The following is a 24,075-nucleotide window of genomic DNA, read 5'->3' as shown; positions in this document are numbered from 1 at the left end:
TTAACAGGTTACAAAGTTCTATTTTATCCATTGTTATTTTGAAAAGTATAAGTAACTGAAACCTACAAATAATTCCAACATCTACATTGTCGATATTAAGGATGGTGACATCGAAATCCTGTTGGTGATATCAGTTTGTGGATTCTAGAATCATGTTCCTTTTAGAGTAGTTCTGTCTCTGGCAATCATTAAGAATCTTTCCCGTCAACATTGTAGCATGGGTTCCCACATTCATGAGGTTTAAACCACGGCAGAGATGGGCCATTTCTTAAAGGTCTACACAGAACAGTCCTATAATTATTTTGTCTCTGTGCTTCTAGAAACCACCTGGATCCCAAAAGTAGGCTGGTTGTCTTACATCAAAGTAGGAATTGCTTGACTACATGACCATTCAAACCAGATTGCTTTCCACTGGACTCCAGGATTAGTGTGCACGAAACCTAGAATGTAAGCCCCATGAGGGCAGGGACCTTACCAGTCTTGTTCACTGCTGAGTCTCCAGTACTAGAACAGGACCTGGCATGTGGGAAGCAAAGTATCTGTTACCTGAAAGAACCAGCGGTGTTTCGGCTGAGGACTACAGGTATTGGTGGCAGCTTGGTGGCCGTATGTGTGGCGCCATTTACTTGCACCTTTAGGAGTGACATCACATATACGGCGGCTAAACTGCTACATAGGACAACAAGTAAGAGGTTGTTTTTTTGTTTTGCTTTGGAAAAATCATGTTAAGATGGCTTGTATGCAAAGCTTTGAACACCAGTCTTTATCCACAAAAGCAGTGTGCCCTTCATAGCTCATCTCTATCCTCATGTGAGCATAAAATATTTATTTATGCCCCCAAATATATAATATAAACATAATACTTACGATAAGTAAAATATTTTAAGTCTTTCACATTGCTTGGTAGTCTTATCTAATCACTATGCTTCTATTTTGTCTCTATATTGCTGAAAACTACACCACCTCCTAGCCATTTTTGTTGGTACAAACTCATCAGCAAAAAGTTTATATGTCCAGTGAACTTTATGAAATTTGTATATGTATTATTGTCAAGCAGTAGTAATTCCATTGTTGGAATTATGTATATATATATATATATATAAGAGTTATCTATATAGATATATCTATATATATCTATATAGATATATATATATCCAATAAATATATATATATAATAGTTATCTGTCTATGTCCACATACATAGACAGAATGCCTCAATGTGTATGTTATTTTCAGAAGAAAATCACTGAAACATTCAGTTACCACTGGAAAAATTCCATCGTCAGTGCTCACACACAAACCAGACAAGGAGCGGACTCAGATGACTATGGCTCATCTACGACAGAAGTTCTAATTTCTCATTCCTTCAGTGTTGAAACAATCTCTATTGAACCAGCCTCCAAACCCAGTTCACTGGAGTTTGTTTCAATATTGCAAGAATGATAAGATTGATGCTACTACCGTCTACATGAACGACACCCGCTCTTTCGGATGGTCATGTCTTTACTGTGACTGATGTTAAAACTGCATTAAAACAAATAATCCTGTAATTGAAAAATACAAGCACAGGGTTTTCCTCTTGATATCCTTGCACATAATGCCTCCCCATGGCTTCCAGGAACATTTCTTAACTGGTTGCCCAGTCAATTTAAAGATAGAATTCAGAATGTTACTTCTGGAAGGAATGCCAAACTTAAACAAAATAGTCCCTAATATCTAAAATATAAATATTTATATATGACATCACATTCCATCTTCTAATTTGATTTGAATGTGGTGAGAAAATGGCCCATAAATAAATATGTGTCAGTGAAATATTCTAAGAACAGAGCCACAAAGAATCTAAAATAGATGCACAAGTTTAACCTATAATTAATATCTCTTATTGTGAGGACACAATGACCTATTAAAGACCATGGTTATGTGATCTCTAGTGAGATTATTAACACACACACAGACACGTGCTTTCATACAAATGGAGGCTCATACAATCCAAAATGAAGCCTTAACATGAAATTGCTTCAAAATATGTATTTTTTACTCGCAAACCACTTTCCAATTCCTGAAGGAATATCTGAGCATTCAGTGATTGATGATTCTTTACCGTTCACAATTTCTGGTGTCAGAAAATATTTTATAATGTTGGTCTTTCTTGCTAGTCTGTAAGCTCCATGAGGGCAGGATCTGTGTGTGTTTTATTCAGCACTGTATCCTCAGTTTCTAGCATAATGCTTGACTTACTAGCAAATAATAACTATTTGCCAACTGATTGGTCTTGAAATGAGTAAGAAGGGGTCATATGACAACAGAATGATGTTCAACTACATGGGTAAAGGATTTGTACATTTTAAATCATTTCTGTCAGTACATTAATTTCTCTTTTCATTGTCATACATCCAAGAGGCATTAAAATTAGAAATAATCCTAATATCCAAAGAGTAGTATCAGCCATCTTCGCAGTCATTGTCCATCTAGAATTATAAGTAGTAAGTATTTACCCTCTTCTGTTTGCAAGCAATTTCTACTTAGACGGCTTGCTGGCACCTTCAAAACAAGTACAAAACAGAACTTACCTTCTTCCCCCAGTAAGGTTTTCCTTTCCCAACTTCTCCCTTCTCAGGGCACTCCCATTTTTTCCATTCTGTAGTTTAAAATATCAGAGCTGTTTGACTTTTAACTGTTCTCCTTTCCGTATATTCCAAATACATCTTTTTGTTATTTGAGAAAGTCCTGAGGGCTATACTTCCCTGCTCCCTCCTGCGGTGATCTAGTCCCTGCCTTGGGCTTCCTGGCTCCCTCCCCAGCTCTGATCTGTGCACATCTGACGCCCACCACATGAATTTTACTAACACTCTCCTTTTCGCAGCCTTCACTGATCAAAAACCTGCATGACATCTTTATTTTATTGTCATGTTGTAATAACATTAGCTAAAATGTATTGAGCCTTTCATTGCACCACACACTTTGTATTCATTTTCTCGGGGCTCTGTGTTATCTGATTTTCCTTGACTCCATTTCTTACTAACCCCCAAAGATACTCCCCTCCAGGAAGGATGGTTTCCTACAGTGACTCACACATGCCATTTCCTACCTCTAGGACTTAGACGCATTCCTTTCCTTCCATCCAGAAAGCCTTCCCTCTCCTCCCTGTGCAGGCACTCAAAGTCCAATTCCAGTTCTACCTTGTGTCTGTAGTCATCCCTGACTGTTCTTGTTCCATGCCCTCTGTCTGTTCTGAATTGTTGTATTATGCATTGTACAGTTTAGCTTTTAGCACCATGCTATCTTATAGGACAGGGCGCCCCGTCTACACAGTGACATACACTGGAAAACAGTGCGGCCCTACTATGAGTAGCCTGACGTATACAGGCCAACTTAATAAAAATGAGTTTGTTTTAGAGACTGTGAGGCATAGAGAAAAGTACATAACACTATTTCTGCCATCGATACATTTGGGGAAACCTTAATCTTAGAATAATTTAGTCAGAATAAGGCCAAATAAAAAGTGTGTTTAACAGGTGTGATGGAAAGAGAACAAAGAGTGTTCTAACTTCAGAAGAAGAAAAGTCAGTGCAGGCTGAAGCTCGCGGTCTTCTCTGAAAAAAGTCTCTATGCAGAACATGGATATAGAAAATCATGGATTCAGGCACCACCAAAAACATCATGGCCACAAAAGAGATTGAGATCTAAATAAACACAACTTAGGATGATGTGTTAAGATGGTGATCATGAACAATGTCAGCCTGTACCAAAAATGCAGAAGCGCTAGGAGAAATATTTAAGATTTACGTTGACTTTCAGTATTGAAAATAAATAATCCTGTGTAGGTCATCAGCTGATGAAGCCAATTTAAAGATATTAAGGCCAATCATCCAATGCAGAATATCTCAGAAGAACAGATTTCGTTTGTTCTATGGAATAACTGGGGTGAAATTTTGTCAGTGTACATAATCTAAGCACAAATTTTTAAAAAGCTGAAATAATCTTATATAAAAGCTCATTTATTGCACTAATATATCTATTTTTAATAGCATGACTCATGATTATTAGAGTTTCCAAAGAAGGCAAAATTGATTTAATATTAGTATTTTTTTTGGAAATCAGTTTATTTGTTTTACTTCTAAACTTTACAGTGATAATAAAATTAAAACAATCTTATATGATAAAGAGGTGCATGAGTTTGGGTGGGCGCTATACATTTTCAGTAGTGAATGGGATGAATGCAAATATGAAATTTGTAGGTAGAATTTGTAGATGAAATATAAATATACTTTTTAGTTATGAAGAAAAATATCCTACATGGAGACCATTCGTAATTGTTGCTCATGAAGGAAAATGTTTTCAAACTTTCTGATTGTTTCATTTATTTCTGTATCCACCCATTCCTGCTCTGTATAAGTAACTGATTTGTCTTTTTAATGCAGCACCCAACCCCGATTCTTCCTGCCACTTCAAATAACACCTATCCTCCCAATATGGAGTCCGAGCCATTTCTGTACGTCCTAGGACGAAAGAAAATGTCGGATGCGCAGTACAAATGCTATGACCGCATGCAGCAGTTACCCCCATACCAAGGAGAAGGTAAAAAGAAGGATGTATGCGAATATGTGTTTCAAATATCATTAAAGGCTTATTTTCTTCCATGGATAAATATGTGTTGACTAATTTTAATATGCCAGCATTTTTAACAGTGGTTTTCAAACTATGGTATGTTTGTGTATTTCATGCTGGAGACATGTCTACTTTCTTTGCCCAAGTTCACCCAACTGGTTTTGGGCTAACAGCTGCACCTATGACAAAATTACTACAATAACTCAGTAGTCACACCTGCCAAGGAGGAACAATACAGGGCTAAGTGATGGAGAGGACCTGGAAAATGACAGGAAGGGAAGTGGAAAATAGAGGGCAGAGAATTAGCCTCAGGTGAATCCCGTCAAAACCCTGTCTTGCTCAGGTTAATTAGGCAGTATCTTCCCCTAACTGTCAATGGGTGGGCAACTCCTGTTCCTTCCTCTTTTCTACCCCCAGTTCCCAGAGGAATTAATACAAGCTCTCTCCTAGGCAGGCATTGTTTATCTATCACCTTCTCTAGAATGCTCTGTGTGACTGTACAAATATTTTCAGGGCCAAGCACATTCTCTCAGCTATAGAAGGCTATGAGATGGCCAAACATTACTACATCCATTTCAGTTCTCTCCCCTGTCCCCTAAAGCATTTGAAAAGTCCCAACAAGATCGTGTACACCCTTGTATATTCTAAGATAACACTGCTTGGTAGGGTGGAATATCGTTTAAGTATATTCTGTTTCTACGCATGGTTTGCCTTCAAATAGTTAAAGTTTTAATTTCTAGTTCCTATTTTTAGCATTTTCCTTTAAACAAAACTCAAGACAATTAAAAGACAGATACATGTTATTCTTCCCTCTGCAGTAGTTTCAGTGTCTTTTAAGAACCTGAGAAGTTATTAGATGCAGTTCTACCCAAAGACAAACCATTCCTCGGAAGCAAATGAAATAAGAGAAACACAAAATTTATTTTCAGAGACCAAGTGAAAGCAGCCTCCTTCACTTCAGTCTTAATCATAGGTTGAACTTTCGTACTATGATCAGTATTTTAAGATTTCTTTTTTCTTTTCTTTTTCTTTTTTTAATCATTTTTCTCTTTTCTATTCTTTTCTTTCTTCTTTCTTCTTTCTTTCTTTCTTCCTTCCTTCCTTCCTTCCTTAGAACTGACTTCAAAGCCTGAGGCTTATTGTTTTGAGTAGCTTTATAGAGGCAAATCTTCATGTTTTAGGGTAAATTAAATTTTGAAAGGAGTGAGAAACTACTTGGAGGCAATGCTGATAAATACATAAACTGCTCAAACTGAGCATTATTTTAGCCACTAATAAAGTGTGATTCTAAAATAATAAGACTAGTTTTATACATAATCTATTAACTCTCTACAAATGCATCTCCAATAGGAATTTTGAACAATTGAATTTTAAACCCTTGGATTAAGAATAGAATTATCCTAGGGACGCCTGGGTGGCTCAGTCCGTTAAGCATCCTGACTCTTGATTTCTGCTCAGGTCATGATCTCATGGTCATGGGATTAAGCCCCGAGTCAGGCTCCGCACTCAGCAGGGGGTCTGCTTGAGGATTTTCTCTCTCCCTCTCCGTCTGCCCGCCTGCCTGCTCTTGTGGATGTGTGCGCTCTCTCTCTCTCTCTCTCTCACACACGCACGTGCGCAAATAAATAAATAAATCTTAAAAAAAAAAAAAAGAATAGAGCCATCCAAGGCAAACTTTTTTAAGGTTAATGGTTAGTAGGCTGTATATGTTCTAAAGCTATATCGTTTTTTTCAAAGTAAGCCTCTTATCCAGGGGTGATATTGCATATATTTTCACAAGATTTCTTTGCAGCATTTCTGGAGATATTTTAAAGGAAAGATGTTGGAGGAAAGATTCCATACAGATGACATGTGTGTCTTTTGAAGAGCAAATGGAGAAAACCCTATAAAAATGTAAATTTGATTAAGAGTTAGTCAAGTTAATATCTTTGCTTTGTTGCTGCGGCTGTTCTTTTTCATATTTCCATATGCATGTAGAGCACTCCAGAATAACTATTAAATATTAGGTCCTATTGAACACTGTTAAATCCTGCTGATGATTCTGCAGCTTTTTCCAACTTTTTCCAATTTCTTTGTGAATCATCAGGTCCGTATTGCAACCGCACGTGGGATGGATGGCTGTGCTGGGATGACACACCAGCTGGAGTACTGTCCCATCAGTACTGCCCAGATTATTTTCCAGACTTTGATCCAACAGGTAAAATATTTCTTTTTATTTCATATTTTGCTATGAAGCTTTTAGAATTTTCATGATTCTGAAAAAAAAATCAGATATAAAAGATACCTATCTAATCATACTCTACATGTTTCAGCACTTTCTGAAGCATTTCCTTACTTGAAATACCACCGAGTTGTATAAGTATTTCAAGCTCTCCTTATTTTTTAGGTCACATTACTGGTCAGATGGGCACAGTGGTCTTTAATTCTAAATGAAAGTTAAATTTTTATATATTTTAAATATTTAATATTAAATTTTAATAAAATTTTAAATTAATTTTTTTAACTCTGTGAAGTTTTACTTAAATGTGGTTATCTTTCAGTTTTCAACTGTCGCACATTTGGTGACTTATGCAAATACTTGATCTAGACTTTGGGTATACAGGACTGATAGAGCACACACAACGGAAATTTTATATAACACTGAAAGTTATATAAAACTGTCATGTGTAAAGGAAACTAAATCAGAAGATAGTAACTCTAGACACTTGCTAGATTTCTGTTCCAACAGTAGATTATTAATATATGTTCAGTAAATAAGACTAATGTTGTTACAATGAATGAATCATACTAACATCCAGCTCCATGCCCTGCACAACACAAGCAGTCAACAAATGTGTGTTAAGTAAATAAGTGACACCAAATTCATTTTGGCTATAAAAGTAACATAGGAATACTTCTCACTGAGTATCACTTTTTACTTTTCAAAACATTTTCATATATATTATCTAAATTTATATACTCACACAATATTTGACACAAAATTGCAAGTGAACCAAGTCTCCTGAGCTCTTACCTAACCCTCTCTTTATAAGTAAGTGCAACAGTCTTGGAAAAGCATTTGAGAAACAGTATTTCTGAATCCCCATACACACTTGCACAGATTGAAGTACTTTTAGAACCTCCTAGGGAAGACATGTTTTTCCTTCAGGCCTCAATCTAGCCACACTGGTATAATTGGAAGTTGGATCAGGATGCATAGGCAGGATAAAGGTCTAGGAGTGCCAGCTACCAAGTGGAGTAAGTAAGAAGCAAGGGGGCTGATGGGACGTATCTCAGAAACATCAGCTATCCAAAAAGATTCGAGGTCTGGAATCCAAGATGCCCAGTGGCTAGTGGTCAGGAGCAATGCAAGGAATGTGTAAAGACATAAAATTTGAGTTTGTATAACAGCCTCAGTCCAGAGACTAGACACATGGGGGTCAGGGGGATGGATTTGAATAGGTGTTAGTAGTGACTGATTCTCAATTTGGCTAAGAATCTTGGAAACAACAAAATCCTGATGCCCGGTACCACCCCAGACATTCTGAATTAATTAGTTTGGAGTATAACCTGGGCACGAGGATCTTTTAAAGTTCTGCTTGTGACAAAATGTGCAGCCAAGATGAAAATGTGTTAAATAATAAAGAAAGTCCAGATAAGAAAGTGGCGGATACCAGAAAAGCTCAACCAATACACTGAGTAGCTGCGTCGGTGGGAGGTGGAGCGCAGAATCAGATAAGACTGATACAATGGAGGAAGGTGGGTACCAGAGGGGTAAAAAGCAGTAGCCAGCCAGCTTCAGGGACTACAGGTGCTGGGTCCAGAAAAACTCTGTTCTAAGAAACTAGATAGAAAATCTGTCCCATTGAAATATTAACTGAGATTAAGAGACTGAAAAGGGACTATACATCTTAGTTATAAAAGAGACCCAGATGAGGAACCTAAGCTACAGGCACACCGCTTAAGCCCCAGTTAACAGGTGAGCTTTGTTCCTGAGAGTAGAGTGAGCCTGAGGCTGCAGAGCATGTTTAAGTTGCTCAGATGTTGAACTGGCTGGCTGTGGGGCAGGGCTCCATGAAGCAGGTCCTTCCACCTCAAGCTCCAGACCTCGTCTGACAGGATGTGATATAACAGAGCACAGTAATCCCTCCACACCTCACAGTCTCATCTTTCTCTTTCCTTCAGTATCCTTTTGGAAGTGGTTCCATGGAAGAGAGTTAGAACATTCAGTCAGTGGAAGGGAATGCCAAGGTCCTGACAAAAAGGATCTTCATTGCATTAACTGGTCTTGACTAGAAATAGCATTTTGAAGAGAGAAATCGGTGTTTGTTTCATGCATAAGAGATGATGAAAAACAACCTTGCCTTTCAGATTTTTCCAAGAGTTGTTTGGTCAGAGTTTCTACCACATTTTGGGGTCAACCAGCCCATCTGTTTACCTTTGCTCACTGAGTATGAATGACAAGAGGTTACTTTGCATAGACCAAAAGTGAGAACATCAGTTAAGATAGAAAAACAATTGTCAAATGGTAAAATCTAGGCAAGAAAGTTTCCGGAATCCAGATTAGAGCAGAGAAATTAGTCTATCCTTGTGTCAGTGTTTAAGAGATGCTTTGGTGCTTCCAACAAGGATGAGATCCAAAGTTCCACCCCAGTAAGACAGAGATAATGAAAATGAGATTACAGGGGACTACTTTAAAACTAGTTCGAACTAGTTTGGGCCAGCCACTTCTGAAAATTTTCATTGTGCAAAGAGGAAGGCCTGAGTGTCCTGCCCTGCTCAGCACGACTTTCCTGTAAATTCTAACTCAATGCTGTTTGATGATCATCTTTCTGGCTTTTATTGACTCTTCCCAATAAATGATGCTTCATTCATCTTGACTTGACAACTACATTAGAGATAATTTGATTGGCATAAAGAGCTTTTCTGCAATAGAGGCTACAAGGCCATTCCAGAGCAGCAATGGGCTCTTGCCAAAGTGGCTATAATTATTGACTAAAAGGCAAGTTTTTGGTCAGCAAAACAGGGATTTCCAGGCATAGATCCATCTTATCAGCCTGGTTTTTAGAACAAACCCTCTCAAGTGGGGGACAAATCCACTTCAAAAGAAAAGCACATCTTAAAAATATCTATATTCAACAAACTTAAATTTGTTGGGATTTTACCACTGACCCAATGCTATATTTTAATGATAAAACAGTTCAATGAAATGACAGAGATTTCATTTTAGACGAAGTGTTTGGTAAAAGGTCATGATAGAGTGAATAACAGCATTGAAATTCAAAAGAGGCTGGTAGCCTGTAGGAATATGCTAGAATGTAAAAAGCACATTTAACAAGGATGTACTTAAGGTTCTGCCCTTAATGTCAAACACTCAATCAACATTAATGGCACAGAGCCAAGAAGGTCAACATATGGTTTAGGACCATGATTCTCAACCCTGATACTCTTTGGAATTGGTGAGCTTTTTTAAAATGCTGATGCCTGGTTACCTCTTCAGATAAGCAAATTTGAACCTCTGGGGTTTGGGCCTCAGAATCTGTAAAAAGCTCCCCCCTTGTGGATCTGGAGTGAAATAAGCACGCTGTCCTCTTCATGGGGCAGTCCAAACTTAGAATATTTCAGAGGGAAATACCAATATCGAGCACATGCAGAGTGGCTCTAGGTTGTGAAGGGACACCAAGCTGTGTAGTGTGAGTAAATGGGGATGTCTGGTTTGGAAAAGGAAGTTGGACCTATCCTTTCTTCGAATATTGAAAGATTTGCCAGGTGGAGGAGCACAAGTTCTTACAGCCGCAATGGGTAGGACCAGGAAATGCCTAGACCCAGACTTTAGTAACATCAGAACAAAATAATATCTCCTACAGTCTTGTCCATGATTGGAATGGATTTTTTCAGGAGGAACACCCCTCCCTCCTCCATAGAATATATTTTGCCTTACATAGCTAAATAACTTTGTTTAAAACTTCCTTTTGATAAAATAATCAGCTACTTTCTGACAATGTAAGATAAAATGCTTCGTTACAAACCACTTTTTTAAAATTGCAAATAAGCTTGGAATGGTCATCGTCGACAATAGCATTAGCAAAATCATTGACTGGTTGTCAATATCAGTTTTTCTATGCTGATTAGTGCTAACCCTTTTTGAAATATTGTTGGTGTCCAGTGGTGATTCGTTAAATAGTTTTTGTCCAATGACTGTCTCAGCAAATTCACAATTAAAATTTTTTCTATTTAACTTTCTAACAAATTGCCATTAAGCAATGATGATTCTAATAGGTTTCTTGAAAACATCTTTTGCTTGAAAAATGTGTTTTTTCAGTTGCTTGAAATAATTGTTGGAGTACATACAGACAAGTCTACAATTTTTAGTTTGAATCTTGTGTTTAGTTTGGTAGTACCTGTTTCAGTCATACAATGAAAAATTTTGAATTACACTTAAAAACTGCCCAAGATAAAAGAACTTTCATACTGGCCATTAGCATATTGATTGACTAACCAGAACTACTGATAGAAAATTATTTTAAATATTATCAGACCTCAGTGATATTTCAGACAAGTTTTTCTACATGAATTGTTTTCTTAGCCTTTAAAACAATAATAGTATCCTCCAAATATTAGTATGTTATTCAGACTTCCACATTTCTGCTAAAACAAAAAACAAAACAAACAAACAAACAAAAAAACCAGAAGTCATACATAAAAGGGTTATCCATTGGTGCGACAGCTCTTTACCTTTGCCAATGAAGAAAAATGCTTCAAAAATATTTTTCCCAAGAAATTATCAAAAATCAAAAATTTTTGAGGGTTCCAAATACACTGGTAAAATCTGTTTGCATATTATGCCAATTTGGGGTTACTATATGATCTCTGAGGCAATAAACACATTGCAGAGGTACTTTGGAGAACTAGGGAAAGTCTTAATAACTCAGATTAAATTTGACGAGTGCGTTCATTTTAATGTTCCCTTGTTCATTATTTCTATTTTATTTAATTCAATTTTTTTCTTCCAATTGTGTAGCCAATCAGATTAGAATTTTAATACTATCTTGCAGTCAACCAAATTAGTTATGATTCTTTGGGTCACTGAATGAAGTGTAGATAACTTTGCCGCAGGACTATGAAGCTTCATACAGAGCTTAGTAGCCCCGCAAAAGCTTTGGAATCAAGTAGACTAGACCTGGACTTGACCCCTGGCCTTTCTACTTGCTATCTGTGGAAGGGGAATTCACTTAACTTCTCTGAGCCTCAGTTCCCTCATATGTACAATGGGAAGATCAATACCCATCTTAAAGGGCCATTATTAACGTTAAAGAAGACAATTCTGCAAAGTGCTTAGCACAACACCTGGCCCATAGCAAGGTAGAGATCTTTAATATGCCAATCCAGCCAAATCAGCAAATCTCACTATCACCTAAGAGTTGATTCAAGAAGTAAATAGTGAAGGCTAAATCTATAAATCCCTAATATGCCCTCTGTGGGATCAAGAGAGATGATTCAAATGAAATCTTTTTGAGAAGCATAAAAATGATTTCTTGATACATCCTTTAGTTTAGGACTTTTTTGTTCTATTGGACTTAACTATATGAAATTGCCAGTATTTGACTATCTGACCCACAAAAACTGCAGTTTCATACAGTCAACCTAATACATACATATTGCATATAAATGAAGAAAAATATGGTCTTGCCATTTTCACATAGTTCCTATCTAAAATCAGAAATGTAAGGTTTGTTAAAAAAATATGAGGCACGGTATAGGTAGCACTTTTTAGTGCGATGGACCTGATATTAAATCCCAGCTGACCCACTCTCTAGTGACTTCAAACTATAACCTCTCTCACTCCCTGCTTCTTGCTTATAAAGTGGAGATAGCAACATCGGCTTTACATGGCTTTGCTGAAGATAAAATGAGACAACACATACTAAAACATCTTATAAAATGCATGATTCAGGGTAGTCTCCATTGACCTATATTCACATTCAAGTTCTATAAAGTGATTAACTCTTGGAATGGCTTTTAAGCTGTATTTTTCCTTCTTGGCATTTTGAGATCACAATGTAATAACTGTTATGTTTCATTAACAGAAAAGGTTACAAAATACTGTGATGAGAACGGGGATTGGTATAAACATCCTGAGAACAATCGAACCTGGTCCAACTATACTATGTGTAATGCTTTCACTCCTGAGAAACTGAAGGTAGGTTCTATTTCACATTTCGGTATTGGGTGAGAATGCCATTATTTTTACATAGAAATGTATGCATAACTTTAAAATACCTGCTACCAAGAAGCCAGCCTATTCTATAGAAAGAAATCAGATCATGGCCAGTGAGTTCTAGGGACTCTATGAAGTAGCATTAGAGAAAATGACATTTTACTTCTTGGTTGGTACTTGGTATCAAAGAGTTCCATGAGAATCAGGCCATTCATAACGAGGGAAATAGTGTCCATGGAAGAGAGATGGGATTCCCCATGATGCCAGATATTAGGCAGCATTTCCAGGGACTCTCTAAGATCTCTCCTCTACCAGAAGAGTCCCAAAATTACAGATTTTTTTCCCCAAGTCACAAAGTGACAGTTGCCTCTTATTCCCTGCCCCAAGATGCCCATTATAGTCTTACTATCTGGTCTTGAAGGAACCCTTAGAATCTGGCTTCTCATCTACCTATTGATACAGGTGTGGCAGTTTAGTCCATTCTGATTTGTTGGTATTTGTGTCTTACCGTCTGTTAAATATTCATAATATCATCTCTGCTCGGAAACATTTAAGCCAACAGGAAAAACCCAGATACCTACTCTCCAAGTGCATGAGAAATCTGAAAAAAATCACTAAGCGCACAATCAGCCTCCTCTCCCCACGGTGCTGGGAGAAATGGTCAGTCAGTATTTAACCACACAGGCTATCCCTGAGCAGCCCTGGTGCTACAATGGAAACCTATTGTTTCCTTCAAAGATAGACCTGGATGCTAAGTTATTACTAAGTTGGAAGCTAAAAGCCCATCAGTGCTTCTGTTTGCTATAGAGCAGATTTAGGAGTATAGAAAATTTTCCTTTTATTTAAAACAAAACAAGCAAGAACAAAAAGTAAACAAGACGAATAGGTAGCTTAGAGACCAGTTGACTAGAGACCAGAGTAATATCTTGTCACAGACACAGGCTGGGGGCACCAAAGCCTGTTACCTCTTCACAAATTACTTAGTCACCCCCCTGAGAATAAGATGTATGTCTACATCATAATGGAGAGCTATTTTACTTAATAAGATCTGATGGAAATTACATGTCACCAAGCAATGAATTCCTGAATGAGTGCTGATTATGATTTTACAGGAAAAAAATTATAAACCTGTTACCTGAATTGTTACAAAGAGTGCAGATCCAAATAAATAATTCTTAGTGCTGCCATATTTGACCTCACTCTGGCCATGTCTGATAAAATAGAAATAAAGTACTTTAAGAATAAATGTTCGCCTCCAAGAACCTAACATAATGATTGAAATTCTTTGCACAAATCTTCTAGCTATATACAGGCAAAAAAAAAAAAAAAAATGGTGGAGCAACCAACTTAGAATTTATTTAAAAAAAAAAAAAGAAGCACTTCTCAGTCTTAAGAATGACACCAAGAATGGCAACTAAATTATGAGCTGTTGGTTTAATCTTACACATTTAGACAACTTTATTTCAGAAGAATAAATATTTTTTAAAGTATTCTGGAGGCAACTGAAAGAAAATAAATTAAGTTATATAAAGTTTTCTTAGAAATAAAATATACAGAGATAAAAATAAAATAATGACAGAGGTTAGGGGCATGGCTTGCATATCCAAATAAAAAACAGTATTTTAAATGGCAAGGGGATCTATATGGTGAACTATTTAAAAGGAAGAACTCTTAGAAAGTGCCACTCCTGGTTTTGTCTAGTGGTGAAGTTAGAAAAGTAGCCAGAAAATGAATTGGTGGGAGAAAAGAGGGGAGCTGAGTATTTGTTTTCTTGCAAAGATTCCTAAATACTTTCTAAGAAAGGGAGTATAAGCTATTTTGAAGTCTTTATCAGCTCTAGCTATAAACCCACTATTCCAACTTGGTCATCATTTCTGCAAGGATAAAAAGGGTGCTGTTAGGAGAGTAGTTTATCAGTGAAAGTGGCAAATAATATGTAAATGCCCCATCAAGTGGTACAACAGCCACAATTCAGGAGACATTGATTAGTTCATTTTGAAATTCTAACACCTAGAAAGGCAATATTTTTTTCTGTCCAGCATTAATGCACATCACCAAACAAAAGACTCTGCATGCTTCAAGAGCCTTTTAGCAGAATCAGTGCTTCCATATCAGGCTCTTCACAAGGAAATTGACAACAATCAAATGTTGAAGGGTAATGCTTTGTACATAAATGCCACAATTCTCCCAGGAATTAAAAAAGTTCATAGAAATTATCCAACTTACCTACACTGCATTTGTACCAATGTTCTATTGATTATTAAGTGGTATCAGCTTTTGCTTTATGCTTTATGTGGTTTGAGTTTATATTATTAGGTGAATAGAAATTAAAAATTGTTTTGTCTTCCTGACTTAACATCTGGACCTTTATGATATGATACCAGTTATCTTGTGGTTAGTGTTTATCTAGATCATCTTTTCCTGTCCTTTTATGTTCAGTATTTCTGCATCCCAGTAGTTAACGATGTTTCTTATAAGCAGCACATAATTGTTTTAAAAATCATTTAGTTTTGACCAAATTATTTTAGAGATGAGGACTACTGAGATCCAGAGGGGTGAAGTGACTGACTTATGACAGTCACACAAAGACTTAATGATTAGTACTCCGAGTAAAGAACAGTACTGATGAATCCAGTCTTACGTTCTTCCCACCACATCATGCATATTCTAATATGATGGGTAATCTTATAATATTTAACCTGTTAACCCCAAATATTATGATTCAGTATAATTTAATTCTCTGAAACATTTGTTATAATTTTAGTAGATTTTTTTAAAGGCTGAGAACAGTTGTTGATTTACACTGATATTAAAGATAGAAACTATTTTCCCTCCTCTATTACCATTTATTTGCCTGTTTATTTTTATAACTGTTTTGTTGTTGTTGTTGTTCCAGAATGCATACGTTCTGTACTACTTGGCTATTGTGGGCCATTCTTTGTCGATTTTCACCTTGGTGATTTCGCTGGGGATTTTCGTGTTTTTCAAGTAAGTACCCTCAATGGAACTGCTTTTTATTTTCTTCTTTAAGGTACTGAAATAAATGGCAAACTGCAAGAGTTAGGGGAAGGGTGGTCTTCTGCAAACCACAGGAGAAATGCAGCACTGGGAGTCATGAAGTAGCAAGGAAAATGAAATTAATTAAAACATGCTTTTTAATGCTATCTCTGAGGAAAATAAGATGGATTCATATAATTTTCAAAGGTAATATGATTCTTCCCAAAATGAAACAGTCCTGTGAGCCCATAGGCACACTGTGTTAACATGTGAAAGGCTCCACTTACCATGGCTAAGGTTGCAGGAGGTACTGAGGAGAGGCTCCTCTTCCTTCTTTCACCCTCATCCTAAAATATGGAGGCCATGGTCAGAAGCTCAAGTGCACCTTGTCTAATTATGAGTTTATCATAGGTGGATTTGGCTGGAAGAGAAGTGTGGCTAGTGAGCCCAGAATAGTGTTTAGCCATAGAAGGAAGGTAAGGCTCCCTTCTGGTCCTGACTCACTCAGCTGGGACCAAGGAGAATCTCTGGAAGAAGAGTTAAGTGTCAATGTTTTGCCCTTGCAAACTGAGCATCTTCAACCACAGTTATCTTCTAACACTCTGAAGAGCAAAATCTCAATGAAGTTTCTATTCCGAGGCCATGTCTGTGCACTTGATTGCATTACCTATGGCAAAATGATTAAGTTGGTATAAATATTGATTTTGTAATAATGGAGAATTTGAAACATTGAATCTGTTTTTTCAGAATGACTTCATCATGCATGTGAGATGGTAATGTATGTTAAATTCAGTACTGGAAACGTCCTAAATTTAGTGTGATTTTTTTTAAGTCAAAGGCAGGAGGCACTACATTACCCTTTCATGAGAATTCTAATTTCTATACTACTGGGTTGTCTCCTTCAACTAATATGTTCTTTAGTAGTGGTGGTATTATACAAATGGTCAAGAAAAGCTCCTTCATAGGCTCACACTGCAAATAATCCTCCACACTTTAAAGATGTGATAATGTAACTAAATATATAATGTAACTAAATATCCAGTGATTCATACATAGTATAACAGAATCTTAATTTGATTTTTGTTAAAATATTATCATGATACTACTAAAGAAAATTAAGCCAAGGGGAGAATCACCTGTAAGCACACCCTGAACACAACTACTATTATTATTTTTCCCTGATCCCTTTTAATCTTTGTCTTCATCTTATACCATTATCACATTAGGTCTATGTCTTATATAGTCAAGGTTCTTCCTCTGACCAAGCAATGCAACTGAATAGCAATTTTTTCTTAACTGAATAATAATAAATAATAGTAAACAAATAAATAATAATTTAAATTAACAAAGAATGAGCTCCTTCCATATATGGTTTAACTGGAGAAAGATAAACACAAAGCAACAAGACATAAGGGATTAATTCCTAGAATTAGAATAGAAGAGTATTTTCAATTATAATGATCAGAATGCAGCAGAGTAAACACATAGCATGATTAATCTTGGAATTTCTATTCATTTTTCAACTGCACTTGACCATGGTGAATAAATACATCACGATGGCTCCCATACAACTTTGATTAAAAAGTCTGTCACTAAAAGTCTAACCTTTAAATTTTTTAATATAACCATAAAAAAATTGAAAGGAAAAAAATTGAAAGAAACAGCCCCCAAATTTGTAATAGTGCAGCTAATAAATGTATTCAGGAGTTTAAAGATAAAAAAATGTCAACCGGTTATTTCTTAGTTCTTTATTTCTGCAGTCACTTAAGTAAGTGATGAGATGTGAGAGCCAAATCAGCTAACAAAATAAGAATATTCCTTCAACACTCATTTCTATATGAAGCGACTGAAGATGAGTGTTTAAAAGTGCAGCACATAAGTAAAATATTTCTCAACGCCAGTTAGACCCAGAACAAGATTAATCTGGTTGAACCCTTGAGAGAATTTGGGGGCAGATTGTCTAGAAAGCATCTAATTTTGTCCTACTGTCTCTCAATTCCAAAAGCCTACCAAACAGCAACTTAAATCTTAGGAGGAAAATCAAGTCTTATTGATTTATAATCTGAATACGGTAATGGGAAGACAGAAACTGAAATAGCTTGTTCTCCAGAGTGCACACAACCAGAGACGGATAGGATATGAAAAACACACATGCTGAGATCTAAAAGCAGTCACATCTGATTTTTATACTTGTTCTTAATTTTATCTTAAACCTACCCAAACTAAAAATAGCAAGGGCATCCGTTTTCTTCAAATTAAAGTATGCTTCTGAATCTTCAGATTTTTTTCTGTACATTTGCATTTCATAAATATTAAAAGTGAAAAAATAAAAAAGGTAATTCTGATCTATCACTGGGTTTTATCTTTTAATTAGCAACATTTTCCCAGAATTGTTTTCAAATGCTCAACATCACCCTTAAGGTCTTTACTGCATATTACAATGGAAGCTTTTATGATTTATGTGCTTAAATGGTATCATCTGTGTGAAACCTGAGCAAAAATATAATCATCACTCCCTTGCTTAATTCTACATTCCCAGGCTTGAGTTATTCTGCAAAATCTAATCAATTTCATAAAACTTTCATGAAACCAAAATGAGAAGTTACACCCAGCTCCACTTTTGAGACCTAATGCCCCATTCATAATCATCCCGTTGAAATCTCACTCTCAACCCATAAAATGTGCCTTATAGGGTCTATAAAAAGGAATAACCCTGCAGGTGTCCCCCTCAAACCAGCAGGCTAAGAAAGCCTGCAGAGGAATTTAAAGTTACTAAATATACGGGAGGCTGTGGAACTGCCAATACTTTGCTGCTAAAAATCTAGGAAATTACTCATATATATACTCATTTTCTTTGCAGGAAAAATAGTTAGGAGCAACAATACAGAGAGGGATTAAATAGAAACATCAAATTTATTCAGCAAGACTCCTCACTACTAGATGCCAATAGTAAATGTCAACAAGAGAATTAAGATGAAGATACCCTTAGGGAAGACTGTCTTGAGAAAGTCACATAAGTGGCCATTTATTTGTGTTTGTTCCCTGACCATTTAAGCAAGTTTGCAATAAAATTCACTTATCCTGTCAGTTCCACTTAGAATGTATCAATTGACATTTCTGTGGAATCATCCTAAATTACTAAAACATCTCACTGTTTTCTCTCAAGAAAGCACCACAATCGAACATTCACTAACATCCATTTTGACTACTTGATACTCATGCCTTACTGATTGTTAAATTTTGAATATTAATTACTCTTGTCTGAAAATGAATAGAGTTGTATGTTGGAAGGCAGGGGGTGTCTTTATTGCCTTGCATTGTCTATGTTACATTGCATTAGCCATACCAGCACAAAAGAAGGATTTCCACAGGGACCTCCAGAAGCAATACTGATTCCCCTCTACTCACTCAGTATGCCCTAGTATTCTCTTGTCACATCTACATAGTGGAAGGAGAGATAACACTTTATCTTGTACTTGTATAGTAGCCACTATTCTACATCTCTGGTTGCCTTCCTATTGCTCCAGAAAAACCACTAAATCAATGGCACCAAAGATAGCTAGCCTCCTTTCTCCCAACCCAACCCTTGACATGACTGGACACAAAAGATAACTGTCACTCACGTCTTAGCAAACTGTTCACTCATAGAACAGAAGTAATAGGAAAAGAAGCAAGAATTATGATTGAAAAGGAGTTCCTTAAGGATGAAGATTTTGTGCTAAATCCACAGGTATAAAGTCTCTTTTCGGAGAGGAAAGATGTATAAGATACTGGGTTTCTAGGTAAAGGAAAGCGACAACTGCTTGTACCAGTCACAGCAGTTACACCAATGCATATTTTCACATGCACCAGTAAACACAAAACAACTTTAACTTGTTTTATTACTTGCTTCTTTCCTTATTTACTTTGAATGTGACTATCATTACAGTCTTATAAAGAACTGAACACTGCTGTTCCTTATGCTGTGATATCAAACTGGTTTATGCAATCTGCACAACTCAAGGCACATATTAAATGCCTCCTCATACAACTACAAGCTCCCCCAAATCACACGCATACATACATAGGGTCCCAATTACTTGAAACATTTTTTAGTGTGGAAGATTTACACCAAGTAAACTAAAACCATGAAAATAACATTTAGTTTTAGCCTTAAAATATGGCATCTTGAGATTCATACGTAAGTAAATCATTATCTCTTCCTCACATATGAGTGACACTTTGGTTGGGCCAAGACAGAAGTAGATTATGTTGTCTTAGCCTCCTGCTATTAGAGAATCTATAGTACTTGGGGCTCCCTGTCATTCAAAAAGGAAGTAATGTTTGGTCTATCTAAATACCTATTTCTTTTCATCAAGAGGAACGAAGTATAGCTAACATCAGGTTTGTGCTATTTTCTACTTAAGACATTTCAGATCTGACAGATCAAGTTCATTCAAGCAGCAAGACATTTTCATTAAGAACAATTGAACATCTAATCACTTATGTTAAGTTCAGTTAATCTCTTTAGCATCCTATACCTCTCCTTCAGAACAGTTATCCTAATAAGAGTAAATAAACAATTATGTAGCATATAAGATCCCTGTAAACAGAAGCTGTCTGTTTTGTTCACCCATATATCCCTAGCATCTACCAGAAGGTCTGAATCATACGGTAATGTGTGTTGGATTATTAAATGGGTACACAGTAATATGTGTTGGATTACTGAATGAATTTTAATAAACTTAAAGTACCTCTAACTTGCTTCAAAAGCTGAGTGTAAATGTCATCAAGTAAGTGTAATAAAATTTTTTAAACTCAATAGGCAGAAATTATATTGAAACTTCAAGACACAGAAACTCATATTCTATACTAGTCATATTCTTCCTTTGGAGCCAAACAGTTTATCTGGCTTTAAACCAGATAATTTTCTCATTATGTACATAATACTGCACTGGATATAGGTTTTCCCTACTGTTGAACAACAGCATAATGTCCAGTATTAGTTAGTTAATACCTATAGCAAGAACTTGGCAAATGTTCAGTATGATACAAAGTATAAGATATGAGACAATCTAGCATTTAATGTAATTTTCTGATGTACTGGAAACCTGTTTACTGGTCACAGCTTGAAGAAGAAAACCTCTCTTATGTAAAGATTTTTAATTTAAAAACTTGAGTATCAAACCCTGCAAGGTATCAGACACTCTTCTAGGTGGACAAAACGAATTCCTTTAGCACCCCCACTCTGGTGAGAGAAAAAGAGAAAATAAGAGGCAATAAACAGATAGATGTTATGTCAGGAGGTGGTGTTAAGAACAAAAAATAATAAAGCATGGATAAAAGGGCCAGGGAGTAATAAGCTAGCAGCAGAGGAAGTATATTTTTGATTTACACACTAAATTGAGCATTAACCAGTCCTTTAAACTGATGTCATACACCGGCAGATTATTGAACTGGACCTAGTTAAAAGAAAACCAGGCACGAGAATAGCTGCAGTTTGATGCATTCATCCATACTCTTTTTTTTTTTTTTAAGTTATTTATTTATTTATTTATTTGACAGAGACACAGCGAGAGAGAGAACACAAGCAGGGGGAGTGGGAGAAGGAGAAGCAGGCTTCCCGCCGAGCAGGGAGCCCGATGCGGGGCTCAATCCCAGGACCCTGGGATCATGACCTGAGCCAAAGGCAGACGCTTAACGACTGAGCCACCCAGGTGCCCCCCTCCATACTCTTTAGTTCTGGATAATTTCAACTGTTGTTGGTTTAAGCCAGGCTGAATCCAATAACGAGACCACAGATATTTGCCCCCCAGTAAGAAGAACTATAAAACGCCGTATTGACTCTATGGAAAATGGCAGGTCACAGTTTTAATGTAGCAGTTGCAATATTGAAGAGTTTATGCAATATAAATGGGTATGATGTTTCACATAAATAATTTTTTTCTTTTTAAAGCCTTAAGTTTGCAACCTACTTTTATAGTACTATTATAAAACCGATTAGGTTTGGTTTATTTAACAGAGCTTTCTGCTGCCAAAGAAAGTACTACATGGATGTGTGTGTGTGTGTGTGTGTGTGTGTGTGTGTGTGTGTGTGTGTGTGTGTAAGTTCTTCTCTAAACCCTTCCTGGATATAAAGTTCTGCATCCTATCCCTACTCAACAAGTTGCAAATTTTAAAATATTCTGTATTAACAATTTATTAATGGTTTTGCTTCCTGAAAGTTGAAAGATGTAGCTACAATAATCAAAATATGCCCTAACAGATGCCCTCATTACTTAAATCTTCATTTTACTACAGATAATTGCATTTTCTTTTGATCTGAAATTTAGGAAAGCATTGTAAGTAAACCCGGACCATTCTCATATTTCATCTTTCCCCAGAATTCCCTTTTCAAAATTCCTGGAATCCTAACTTTCTTCCATGAAGATTTTTTAGGAATAGTTACTGTGATCAATCATTGGCATCATTAGCTGAATGTTTTAAATTTTCACATTATGCTAAACATTTTTTGACTGGATCAATTATGGTAAATGCAAGATTTTTGTTCATCAAGGATAATCATTCCAATTTTGTTGTAGCCATCCTGCAGGACTCTCTCCATTTGCATCAAAAAGTGAAATAGGATATTCAAACTAATGTTTATTTATGTGCTCATTCACACAAATACATATGTACAAGCTTATGAAGTGGAGGAGCAAGGAATGAAAAATCCAACAAATTGTTTAGTATCCAAAAGGTGGGAAATGGCTATGCCAACAAGCGGCAGCACTTGGATGGGTTTCATCAGATGCAAACCACAATATGCCTCATAATGAGATCAAATTTGAGCCTATTTAGAATTCTCTGACTGTGTCTCAGCTCCACCATCAGGAGGATGTGGAAAGGGAGAATCACAGAGTTGATTCTAGTTGGAATATGAGAAATAAGAAGATGTTAGAAGAAATGGCAAAAAAGAAGAATGACGGAGACTTAATGAAGTCTGGGATGGGTCAGGGACACAAATTCAGTACTTTGTCAAGGGCAGCCTTGGTTCTGACTTCATGCTCTGTTATCCCATTCGCCACATGATTTCTGCCTGGTTACATCAATGAATATTCGACTTTTCATCTGAAGCACACTCCAAACCCTAATGGTTTCTCTTGTAAGAGTCCTTCTCTTAATTAATTTCACGACATTTGTTATAATTAAAAGTGATTTTTATCACTCACTCTTTCAGTTATTGTATGAAGTCACCCTGAGGACTGAAAACTATGAGCTACCATGACTGGAAAACTGTTTGTAAAAATCAGGCAGAAAAGTGGTAATGAGTCTTAAAGATGGGACCAGCCTCATTTATTCCTATAGGTCTCTCACTGATTGCTAAAGGAAATATTACAAATATTACCAAAATATTTTTTTCCAGATCCTTCCATATTTTGGCACTGGTTAATGCTTTCTATTACATTTTCTTCCAGGAGCCTTGGCTGCCAGAGGGTGACTCTGCACAAGAACATGTTTCTGACTTACATTCTGAATTCTATGATTATCATCATCCACCTAGTTGAAGTCGTACCCAATGGAGAGCTTGTGAGAAGGGATCCAGTAAGGATTGCATGACTTGCTTGTGATTTATTCTTAAAGACATGGTCCCCATAAGTAGTGAACGTGCTGCTGTTGTCTGACTTAAACAACTGTTTACATGTGCGATCGGATTTACTTTTACAGTGGAATTTTGCATAAAGCATGGTGTGTCATTTCTATACAGTTATCAGAAGTAACTGCTATATGCAGTAGTAACGGGTTGTGAATAATTCAGTCATAACCAAATAAGAATTATACAACAAATCATGACTTTTTACTACTACTCAAAAATGTATTCACATCTATGGGAAATTTACTGAGCACATCTTGTGAACATAGGCAGTACGGGGTGTACTAAGGCAATGCCTCAGTGTGTCACTAATGGGTTACCAGTAAGCCTATATAGGAATCCGCTTAGCATCCTGGTACGGGGCTGGGCTTGTGCCAGTCAATTGAGCTATGAGTAGCTAGCTATGCATTTACTCTGGTAAGCCATATAAATACTGTCTTGAGTTGAAAAAGATTTAAATACCCCGAGCTCACTCACTCTCATCTCCCAGTCTCTGCTGATGATCCCCATTGACTTAGCTTAGCCATAAACCAGAGGGCAAGGAAACCCTGATGGAGATGTACAGATGGGTTTCTCTGGGCCCAGGGCGGTGGGAGCAGGGTGGAGAGTGCATTTGAAAGCACAAACAGAAGCTATCTAGCACACAATGAATGACCAA

At 36.6% G+C, this 24,075-nt stretch overlaps 1 protein-coding gene across 1 annotated transcript in view; it reads left to right on the top strand.

Annotated features, from left to right (window-relative positions):
- Positions 1–24,075, top strand: part of CALCR (calcitonin receptor) — a 154,470-nt gene that overhangs the window by 93,048 nt on the left and 37,347 nt on the right. The window contains exons 4-8 of the mRNA XM_027574017.1: positions 4,425–4,581; positions 6,698–6,808; positions 12,678–12,790; positions 15,705–15,796; positions 23,242–23,368. Of these exons, the coding sequence (XP_027429818.1) occupies positions 4,425–4,581; positions 6,698–6,808; positions 12,678–12,790; positions 15,705–15,796; positions 23,242–23,368 (600 nt within the window). The remainder of the gene's footprint in view (positions 1–4,424; positions 4,582–6,697; positions 6,809–12,677; positions 12,791–15,704; positions 15,797–23,241; positions 23,369–24,075) is intronic.

The sequence above is a fragment of the Zalophus californianus genome, chromosome 12, assembly GCF_009762305.2.
Source record: "Zalophus californianus isolate mZalCal1 chromosome 12, mZalCal1.pri.v2, whole genome shotgun sequence".
Classification (NCBI taxonomy): Eukaryota; Metazoa; Chordata; class Mammalia; order Carnivora; family Otariidae; genus Zalophus; species Zalophus californianus.
This window is presented reverse-complemented; position numbering and strand designations above follow the sequence as displayed.